Source organism: Choloepus didactylus, chromosome 2, assembly GCF_015220235.1.
Source record: "Choloepus didactylus isolate mChoDid1 chromosome 2, mChoDid1.pri, whole genome shotgun sequence".
NCBI classification, from domain to species: domain Eukaryota; kingdom Metazoa; phylum Chordata; class Mammalia; order Pilosa; family Megalonychidae; genus Choloepus; species Choloepus didactylus.
In genome coordinates, this window is record NC_051308.1 from 248,040,020 (window position 1) to 248,050,818 (window position 10,799).

The window sequence follows — 10,799 nt, forward strand, 5'->3', positions numbered from 1 at the left end:
CGAGGCCCACTATGTGCTGAGGCCCACTTTGTGCCAGAGCGAGCCCCAGACCGGGCCTCCTGGGCAGGGTGACAGGGAAGCTGGCTGCTGCCCTTCTGAGGAAGGTGGTTTGTGGGAACGTGTGGAAGCCGGGCACGTGCCCAGCAGTGACCGCGTGGCTCCCACCCCGGAGGATGGTGCTGTCACCCTCCACCTGCCGTCCACCCGCACCATGGCTTGAGCTGGCGATGCGCCTGTTTTGAGTCTTTTCCTTACCTGTGAAATGGGAATTAAGTGATGGTCATGAAAATACTGTTTGTAAAAGGACAAAAAAAAAGTTCTTAAAGAAAAGTGGGTGGAAAGTTCAGAAGGGGAGACCTCAATGGGTGAGCAAATCCCTTTATTTTCTCAGGGCCGTCCACACGGCCAGCCCCAGGGGAGAGGCTGAGCTCCAGGGGTCCTGACACTCAGCCCCTCCCTCTGCATTTGTGGGGTGAGGGCTGAGCTCCGGGGGTGCTAACGGCCCCTCTGTGTTTGCCCCAAGAGGCTTCTGGAGGAGGAGGTGGTGGGTGTTCTTGCTGGAGATGGGGTTGGGAGTGGACACTGCAGTCGTCGAACCGCTGGTTCCTCCTTTTCGGGTGGGTTGTCTTGCTGTCATTCATCTTGGAACTCCCCAGAACCTCAGTGGCCTGGGCGGGCCTGGGTGGCTGGAGTGGTGGTCTCCCAGCGGCTGGGGGTGGGCTCTGGCCCCTTGGCGTCCTGGTGGCCTGAGGTCTGCAGTGGAGACTCGGGGGCCCCACAAAGGAGTAGCCCCGAAGGTGCTCTGGGCACCCGGGTCCCAGCTGGGCGGCTGAGACCGACTCGTGGACTAGGCACCCCGGTTCCTGAGACCCCCGTGGGCCCGGGCACCTTGTGCTCACCGCGCGGCGTTGTCTCCGTGTCACTGGCCCCAGCCGTGGGCTCTGGTAGCCGGGGCGTCCCCGCCCTGGGTGGTGGACTTGCCAGCTGTAGGACCACCTGCCTGCACCTGCCAAGTGTCACCCACCTTCAGCCCAGGGAGCTGTCAGCGCCCGCCCGGGCCGGACGTCCTCGTTGGTCGAGCTGGCACTGGGGTGTTGAGGCTGGGGGCGGCCCCCAAGCAGCTCTGCCTCCCTGGGGCCCTGGGTTGGCCGGAGGGGCGAGGGGGCTGTGGGATAAGGTGACCCCTCCTTGGCATCTCCCCCTGCAGGCTGGGGTGGTCTCTCTCCACTGGCCTGCAGGAGCCCCCACCCTGGGGGGTGTGCCAAGCTGTCCTGCCCGGAGTGATGCCGTGGGGCAGAAGTGTCAGCTGTCGGCCTCGACCCTGTGGCTGCACCCCCACCTCGCTCCGGCTTAAGACAGACCCCTGGGTCCACCGGGACGGGGCGGCTGCCCTGGGTGTGGGAGCGGGAAGGGGGTGAGGAGGGGGCCGGGCAGCCTCGAGGCAGGGGGCGGGGGCTGAAAAGGGGGGTGCGGGCCGGGCAGGCAGTGGGGGAGCCCCTCTCTCCTCACCTCCCCGACCCCCCAAGGTAGGAGGGGACAGGGGTCTGGGCTGCGTAAGGGCGTGAGGGCTAAAGCGTCTTCCGGGCGTGCTGGGTGGGTTTCCATGGGATCTTTTACAAATAACCAAACGTGTTATTTCCTCAGTTTTCATGGATAAGTCTATCATATTATTAAAAATCTGTCTTTATTCAGCTTTGCCTCAAATTATTTGCAACAAACTGGGAAAACTATTTTTTTTTTTGCTTGAAATAGACTTCCAGGAAAATTAGCCGTCTGCCAGTTCAGCACGGGTTTTCTAGGGTTCTGCAGGACTGGGTGTTTCGGGATGGACTGGCAGAGAGAACTTGCTAAAGGACAAGGGTCGTGGTGTCTGCCAGTCCTAGACGGCAATTTGTCAGTCAGACATGGAAGAAACTTGCATTTCCCACTGGAGCCCAGGTGGTGGTCAGGTGTTTTCTGATATTTTTGCTTTTTCAGCGAAGGCCTGATTGTAAATAACTCGGCTCTGCAGGCCACGCGGTCTGTCTCGGCTGCTCTGTGGTGGCACGAGCACAGCCCCCGATGACACGCAGACCCCGGGCCAGGCCGCGTGCTGGCGAGACTCTGGACTGCGAATGCCGGGATGCGGATTTCACGTGGCTCTCGCGGCGTCTGGGACGGTCTTCTCTCGAGCCTGCCGAGCCCTTTGAGGGGTGGAGCCGTTCACCGTGGTTGTGCAGCACAGGTGGTGGCTGACGGTGCTTTCGGGGCCACACCTGGAGCCTCCCTTCTGCGGAGTGGCCTTCGCGCGGCTGTCAGCTGTCCCGTGGGAAGGCGTCGCCCTTTGGGGACGTGGCCTCAGGCCACCTGCTGAGCGAGGAAAGGTGCCACAATTCGAACCCAGGGCTTTTGCCCATGGTCCACTCCAGGAAGGCAAATAAACGTCGGTGGGAGAGCCCGACGCCTTTTTGTCCGGGATGGGAGGTGGTGGTCTGAGCAGGTGAGCCCTCCGCTCCACGGCGTGTGGATCACAGCAGATCTGTTTGTTGGGAGGAGGATGGAGAGAAGCTTCCAGTCCTGTGGGCCGTGGTCCCATCCACCCCAGCAAGAGCTGAACACGTTCCAGGGAAGGTGACAGAGCGCCCTGTGCTTTTCAGAGCTTAAGGGAGCAGCCTGACTCTGCCCCCACCGGGCTTGGCGGGGGTGCCAGGGGCTCTGGTCTGCTCGGGCCCAGCCTGGCCGCAGCCCCCTCCCAGCAGGGGACAGCGAGTAGGGTCCCGCGTCAGGTGACGGGCACACCTGCCTCAGCCTGGACAGGGCGGGATTCCAGCTGGCCGGGGCGCTGCCCATCCTCGTCTCAGGTGCTCCCTGTTTCAGCCCTTCCTGTGCCCACAGTCTTCCCAGAACCACTGGGTCCATTCTTGAGTGATGGTTGGAGCAGTGACATTGGGGGTTCTCTGAGCTCTTTCCTTTCTGGACTTTTCCTCCCTGGGCCCTGGCACTTGGCACTTGGCACCCCCGAGCCTCAATTCTGAACCTCTGGCTGATGTGGGTTGGGAGTCCGGGGAGGGGCTCGCTGTGGGGCCCCCGGGATCCTGCATCCCCACCGGGGAGGGGCTCGCTGTGGGGCCCCGGGATCCTGCGTCCCCACCGGGGAGGGGCTCGCTGTGGGGTCCCCGGGATCCTGCGTCCCTCGCTCGCTGTGGGGCCCCCGGGCTCCCCTTGGCGGTCCGGACCTGGCCCCCGAGGCCCCCGAGGCTGAGCCCGTGCTGCCCGCCTGTCGCCCGTGACGTCAGCCCCGGGATGTCCATGCCGTGTTTTCGTGCGCGCCGCGGCTGCCGGCTGCAGCTTCCCGGGGAGCCGCTTGCACCGAGCCTGGAGACGCGGGCGGCAGGGATGTGAGGGGCGCCGCCCGCCGCTAAGTGTCGGCTTTGTCGGGGGTCTGCAGGCGAGCGGCCGGGGGCAGCCTGCCCCCCCGGCGCCCCCCGCCCCGTAGAGCCGGCAGGTTCCGCTCGAGGCCGGCGAGGACGGCGGGTGAGTGGCGCCGCTCCCCGATTGTCTGCTCCGGCGCGGCCGCGGCGCGGGGAGCGCGCAGCGCTGGGGTCCCCCGGCCGCCCGGATGCTGCAGACGCGGGCGCTGCGGGGCGCCGGCCGGGCGGGGTGTCGCGAGCGGCCCGGGGCGCCGGGAGGTGCAGCAGGAGGACGTTGTTTTCGCTGGTGACGGATTTTAGGGAAATAAGCTCCGGAGGAGCGTGCCCGGGGAGCCATGTGGCCGCGGAGGACGTGCGTCCCCCAGGATGGACGGTACGTGGCCGGGCCTGCCGGGCTGGTGGGAGGCTCAGAGCCCTCATCCCGCCGCACCCCGGCCTCGGGGGTCGCGGCGCCCTGGCTGCGCGGCTGGGGTGCCTCCGCGGGCCGTGAGCATCCCCTCTGCGCCCGGCGTGGCTGCAGCAGGACGGCCGCCGCGCCCACGGTCACCGGTCACCGCGGCACCTGCTCCTCTGGCCGGGCCAGCTGGGGCTGCTGGACCCGGGGGCCGCCAGCCTGGCCTCGCCTGGTTGGCTTTGGCCGTGGCGGCAGCGCCATGCCGGAGTGCGCCTGGCACGGCCCGGTGGCTGGGTGGCCGCGCAGTCACTGCTCCTGGACCCCGCGGCGGGCCTGGCGGCCGCATCCGCTCTCCCCTCATGAAAGGGTTGGAGGAGCCAAGCGCGAGCGAGCGTCCGACAGGGCCGGGGATGGGTGCCCCCCCGAGCCTGTTTTCCATGGTGGTTTTGTAAAAACAAAAACAAAAACGGCAGGCCTCCCGCGCCGGCCTGGGACCCACAGCCTTCGGGCTGCGCTGCGGAGGCGGAATCAGCGGGGCTCGGGAGGGGGTGCTTGGCTGTGTGGCCCTCCCCCCCGGGGGGCTGGGGCAGTGACGGGGACCCCCGTGCCTTCCACCCAGCCGTGGAGGGGTGCGTTTATTTCAGGGCCTGCAATTATAAAAATCAGGTGTCGGAGCGGCAAGCAGGCTGCCGGCCACTGGTTGCCCGCCGAGGGGAAATCAGCTGTGTCATGCTTTCCTGGGAGGTGGGAGCCTTGACCTCTGCCCCTCCGTGCGACCCCCGCGGGGAGGCCCCAGCCCTGGGTCAGAGACCAGAATCGGACGCCCTGCTGGCAGCTCCAGGCTCCACCCTCCGTGGGGCTCGGCTGGAGCCAGGAAGGGGGCGGTTGGAGCAGCCCCCGCTGCACAGTGCTGCCAGCTGGGGCCGCGTGCCCTGGGGTTTGCGCTCGAGTCAAATCTGGGTGGGCTTGCGTGCCCGTCTCGGCCGCTGTGAGGTCCTCACCATCCTCCCAAGGCGAGGGCTACTGGCAGAGCCGGAAGGAGCTGTGGGTGCTGCACCCGGCACGGCCCGAGCCCCCGGAGCTCGTCTCCCCATGGTCAGGCCGGCTCTGCCCCGAGGCTGACCCAGCGTCCGTGGGTGCTGAGGGCCTGGTCAGCCTGGCCTGGCCCCGGCAGCCACCTGTGCCCACAGCCACGGGCTCGGGCAGGTGGGGCCGGCCGGGGTGGCCTGTGGTCCACTGCCCGCGGCCGAGCCCTGCTTGTGCTTCTTTCTGCTCTCCTGACATGCGTGTTGTGGGGGGACCCTGAGAACATGGGGGGCACGGCAGGCCAACCCCCGGCCAGGCCCGTCCTTCTCCCAGCCTGGGGGGCCGGTGCCGCGGGGTCAGCCTCCCGGCCGTGGGGTCCCTTTGGTGTTTGCATCTGAAGGGCAGAGGAAGTTCTTTTCGGCTGTTTCCCGCTCTCCCGGGTCTGGGCTTTAGGGTCCTGGGGGGGGGGGGGCTGGGCAGGCGGGTGTGGCCTCACCCCTCTCCCTCCGCCACCCCCTCTCCCGAGCCCCCCACCCTGTGCATCCCTCCCCTCTCCGACTTGGCAGGGTGAGCCAGCGTGTAAGGCCGCCCTGATCTCCTTAACCCCTGCCCCCAGCTCTGAGCCCGTGCCTGGCACCCAGCGCCCTCCGCGAGTGCCCCCCGCTTCACCGAAGGGATGGAGAGAGTTCTGTCCACTTAACCCGTCCACTCGGTCTGTGCTGCCCAGAGCACTGTGCTGGTTTTCCTACAGGCGCCGGCCCAGCAGGCCCCTGCAGCGCACTGGGGACGGGGTTTATTCGGGGAGTACCCTGAACTCACAGTCGGGCATCTCGTTCGTGTGGTGGACACTCAGGGCCCTCGGGGCACTCTGTTGCCTCCGAGTCGGGGCTGCAGGACCGTAGGCTGATGACCGGCAGGTCCTCCGGGGCCAGGTGCGGCCGTGGACACCGTTGAGCCTTCGTCTTGGTTCCCGCTAATTTGTTAGGTGCTGGCGATGTTGCACAGGAGCCGGGGTGCGTGTGTGTGGGGGCGGGGGGGGGCTGGCTTTATGTTTTGTTGCTAATTTGGCAGCCTGCGTGCAGCTGGTCGTTTTGAAGTTGGCTCTTTGGTGAGGAGTTAAAGGGCTTTGATTTCCAGCGAGATGGGGGTGGTGGGGAGGGGCCCGGGGTGCAGCCTGTGGCCTGATCGTGGGGCCAGGGCTGTCTCCGTGGCCTTGAAAGCACAGCGCTATGATGATGGCTCGGTGCATGTTTATAAAATCTCCATTTATCTTATTTTTATATTTTGAATGTAATTTTGGGGTTTACCTGTGTCTGGTGTAAGCTGTTGAATGGTCCACGTGGCTTAAAAGGAGAGAACAGGTGTCCCCAGCCCCGGACCCCTCTCTCGGGGGCTCACTGTCACCCCTCGGTGCTTCTCCCTGGCGCTTCTTTCCCAGTTTCTAAGTAACTCGTTTTTGCTCGTTTCTTGGCTTTTCCATTTGGGGCGTGATGTGTTTGCCTCTCTCCCTGCGCCGCGTCGGACCAGCTTCCCTCCTCCGTCTTCTCGGGAGCATAGCTCATAGAGACGTGGCTCCTTTCTTCTCCGCCACCCTTTAGTTTTCCCAGAGTAGCACCTGCCATGGCTCCCCTGCTCCGAGCTTCTCACCCGGACCCTCACCTGTGCAGCGGGGGCAGCCCCTGGCTCCCAGCGCACCTGCACCTGCTGCTGGGCACAGCTGGGGCCCTCCCTCCCCCTCCCCTCCTCGCCCTCCCCTTGCCCTCCCCCCTTCCCCTGCCTGTCACTCTCCCCCCTCCCCTCCCCTCCCTGCCCTTCCCTCACCCTCCCCACCCTCCCCACCCTCCCCTCCTTGCCCTCCCTTCCCCTCCCTGTCACTCTCCCCCTCCCCTTGCCTACCCCTCCTCGCCCTCCCCTCTCCTCACCCCTCCTCACCCTCCCCTCCTCACCCTCCCCTCCTTGCCCTCCCCCTTGCCCTCCCTTCGCCCTCCCCCTCCCCTCCTCCCCCTCCCCCATTGCCCTCCCCCCACTTTCCCTCCCCTCCTCACCCTCCCTTGGCCTTCCCCCCTCCCCTCCCCCCTTCTCCCCCAGCTCTCTTCTTCTCAGCCTCCCCTCCCCTTCCTGGGGCTTCCCCTGTGGTTAGGAACCTGCCAGAGCGTTTCTGAGAAGGGACATGGGGGGTAGATGTCTTGAGATCTCATTTGAAAATGTTTCAGGGTCTCAAATCTAGCATCACATTTTAAAAATATAAATTTATTAGAGAAGTTGTAGGTTTACAGAAAAATGATGCAGAAAATCCAGTGGTCCCATATACAGCTCCTGTTATTTATTTACCCCTTGCATTGGTGGGGTACCTTTGTTACAGTTGATGAAAGGATATTATTTTAATGGTACTATTAATTATGGTCCAGGGTTCACCCAGGGTTCACTGTTTGTGTGATACAGTCCTGTGGGGTTTAAAATTTTTTTTTATCTTAGTAACTTATACACAACCTAAAAATTTCCCTCTTAACCACATTCAAATATAGAATTCAGTGCTGTTAATCATGTTGACCATGTTGTGCTACCCTCGCCACCGTGCATTACCAAAACTTTTCCATCACCCCAAATAGACACTGTACGATTTAAGCATTAACTCCCCATTCCCCACCCCCACCCCGTCCCCTGGTAACCCGTGTTCTAGATCCTGATTCTGTGAATTATTCTAATTGTTTCACATCAGTGAGATCATACAGTATTTGTCCTTCGTGTCTGGCTTCTTTCACTTAACAAGACGTCTTCCAGGTTCATTCATGTTGTCATGTGTCATAACTTCATTCCTTTTCACAGCTGAATAATATTCCATCGTGTACATAGACCACATTTTGTTTAGCCACCATCAGTTGACGGACACTTGGGTTGCTTCCGTCTTTCGGCAGTTGTGAATAGTGTTGCTGTGAACCTCGGTGTGCAAATGTCTGTGTGTGTCCCTGACTTCAGTTTGTTTGGGTGTATGTCTAGTGGGATTGCGGCTCCGGTGGTGACTCGATACCTGTCTGAAGAACGCCACACTGTCCTCCACAGCAGCTGCACCAGCCATTTCACACTCCCACCAGCAGTGAGGGCTCCTGTTTCTCCAGGTCCTCTACATCACTTGTCATCTTCTGTTGTTTTTTTTTTTGTCGTTGATAGGAGCCGTTCTAGTGGGTGTGAAATGGTAGCTCATTGTGGTTTTGATTTGCATTTCCCTAATGGTTAGTGATGTTGAGCGTCTTCTCTTGTGCTTCTCTTTAGGAGAAGATATTCACCTCTTTTGCCCATTTTTAAATTGGGTTATTTGCCTGTTTGTTGTTGAGTTGTAGGAGTTCTTTTTATTTTCGGGATATTAAACACTCATCAGATATGTGGTTTCCAAATATTTTCTCCCATTGTGTAGGCTGCCTTTTTACTTTCAGATGAAGTTCTTTCATGCACACAGTTTTTATTTTGATGAGGTCCTATTTTTTTTTTTCTTTTGTTTCTTGTTCTTTGGTGTAAAGTCTAAGAAACCATTGCCTTATACAAAGGCCTACAGATGCTTCCCTATGTTTTCTTTTAGGAGTTTTAAACTTTGGTTTCTCATATTTAGGTGTCTGATCCATTTTAGTTGATTTTTATAAATGGTGGGAGGTAGGGGCTTCTCCCAGCACCACCTGATGAAGAGATTTTTCTTTCACCATTGAATACACTTTGCCGCCTTGTCAAAATTCATGGGCCAAATCACCGCCCTCTCCCGTGTGGGATCTGGCACCCAGGGGAGTGAATCTCCCTGGCAATGTGGAACATGACTCCCGGGGAGGAATCTTGACCCAGCATCGTGGGATGGAGAACATCTTCTTGACCAAAAGGGGGAGGTGAAAGGAAATGAAATAAGCTTCAGTGGTAGAGAGATTCCAGAAGGAGCCGAGAGGTCACTCTGGTGGGCACTCTTAAACACAATATACACAACCCTTTTTACGTTCTAAAGAATTGGAGTAGCTAGCAGTAAATACCTGAAACTATCAAACTACAACCCAGAACCCTTGAATCTTGAAGACGAATGTATAACAATGTAGCCTATGAGGGTTGACACTGATTGGGAAAGCCACATGGACCACACTCCCCTTTGTCCAGTGTATGGACGGGATGAGTAGAAAAATGGGGTCAAAAAAAGGTAAATTTTATATAGACATATCATATAAAGGGATATTTCCTTAATTATCTTTTTGATGAAAAGACTAGGCAAGAATTTTTTAAGGACTAAGAGTCTTCATTACATCATCTTAAATCCAGTCGGTAATAATTTTTGAGAGGGAAATAAAGAACTGATAATCACACACCCCCAAAAAATCATGGGCCATAAATATGAGGGTTGATTTCTGAACTCTTAATTTGATTCCACTGGTCTACGTGTCTGTTCTGGTGCCAGTACCGTGCTGTGGTTTTTAAGATCAGGAAGCGTGAGTCTTCTAACTTTGTTCTTCGTTTTCAAGATGGCTTTGGCTATTCAGGGGCCTCTTACCCTTCCATATAAATTTGATGATTGGCTTTTCCATTTCTGCAAAGAAGGCTCTTGGAATTTTTATTGGGATTGTGTTGAATTTGTAAATCGCTTTGGGTAGAATTGACATCGTAACAATATTTAGTCTTCTGATCCATGAACTCAGAATATGCTTCCATTTATTTATGGCTTCTTTGATTTCTTTTAGCAATGTCTTGTAGTTTTCTGTGCACACATCCTTTATATCCCTGGCTAGATATGTTCCTAAATAATTGATCCATTTAGTTTACTATTGTAGGTAGGTTTTTTCCCTTGATTTCCTTTTCAGGGTGTTCATTACTGGTGTATAGAAACACTATTGATTTTTGCATGTTTGTCTTGTACCCCACCACTTTGCTGCATTCGTTTATTAGTTCTACTAGGTTGGTTGTGGATTTTTCAGGATGCCCTGTAGGTAGGCTTGTTCCGGTTTGCTAAAGCTGCCATCATGCAAAGTACCAGACATGGATGGGCTTTTATAAATGGGGTTTATTAGGTTACAACTAAGGCATCAACAAGAGGCCACCTTCACTGAAGAAGGGCCGATGGCATCCGGAACACCCCTGTCAGCTGGGAAGGCACGTGGCTGGCGTCTGCTGCTCCTTTGCTCCTGGGTTGTGTTTCAAAATGGCTTTCTCCAAAATGTCTCTGGGCTTCTGTCTCTCTTAGCTTCTCTCAGCTCTCTGCTGATGCTTGGAGATGCAGACAGAAGGATGTTTAGAAACACTAAGCTAAGAGATGAAGCCCCGAGTTTGCCCTGGAGAAGCTAAGAGAGGACCCCCAGATGCTTAGAGAGAAACATCCTGGGAGAAAGAAGCAAGGATGCAGAAGAGCTAAGAGAGAGAAGCAAAGACAGACGCCCAGAGACATTTGGAGAAAGCCATTTTGCAATGCAACCTGGGAGCAAAGGACCAGCAGACACCAGCCACCTGCCTTCCCAGCTGACAGAGGTTTTCTGGACACCATCAGCCTTTCCTAAGTGAAGGTATCTTCTCATTGATGCCTTAGCTTGGACACTTTTATGGCCTTAGAACTGTAATTTTGTAACCTAATAAATCCCCTTTATAAAAGCCAATCCATTTCTGGTATTTTGCAAAACAGCAGCTCTAGCAAACCAGAATAGTTCTCCAGGGACATTCTTCTCTAAGCATCTATGGGTCCTCTCTTAGCTTCTCTGGGGCAAACTCTGGGCTTCGTCTCTTAGCGTAGCATCTCCCCGTGTCCTTCTGTCCACCTCTCCAAGCATCTGGGTCTGCGTCAGCTCTCAGCTTCTCCTGGGGGCAAACTCAGGTTTACGTATCTTAGCTTCTCTCCAAAATGTTTTCTCTCAGCTTCTCTTCTAACTCCTTGTTTCCGTGAGCTCTCTTAAAGGATTCCAGTGATATAATTAAGATCCATCCGGAATGGGCAGGTTCACATCTCCATGGAAATAATT

General features: G+C 57.6%; 1 protein-coding gene across 1 annotated transcript; it reads right to left on the minus strand.

Moving 5' to 3' along the window:
- Window positions 1–660: 660 nt before the first annotated feature.
- LOC119514919 (collagen alpha-1(III) chain-like) lies at window positions 661–4,065 on the minus strand. The gene is made up of 6 exons (XM_037810712.1): window positions 3,973–4,065; window positions 2,669–3,924; window positions 2,136–2,321; window positions 1,340–1,455; window positions 1,025–1,249; window positions 661–941 (listed from the first exon to the last, which is right to left on the minus strand). The coding sequence occupies exons 1-6, from the start codon at window positions 4,063–4,065 to the stop codon at window positions 661–663; spliced, it is 2,157 nt and encodes a 718-aa protein (XP_037666640.1).
- Window positions 4,066–10,799: the final 6,734 nt, after the last annotated feature.

Coding starts and splice junctions, on each gene's coding strand:
- LOC119514919 (XM_037810712.1), bottom strand. CDS start 4,065: ATGGCGCTGCCGCCACGGCCAAAGCCAACCAGGCGAGGCCAGGCTGGC. Junction 2,322..2,668: donor TGGCACCCCCGCCAAGCCCG/GTGGGGGCAGAG, acceptor ACGTCCCCAAAG/GGCGACGCCTTCCCACGGGA. Junction 1,250..1,339: donor CTGTCTTAAGCCGGAGCGAG/GTGGGGGTGCAG, acceptor CACACCCCCCAG/GGTGGGGGCTCCTGCAGGCC.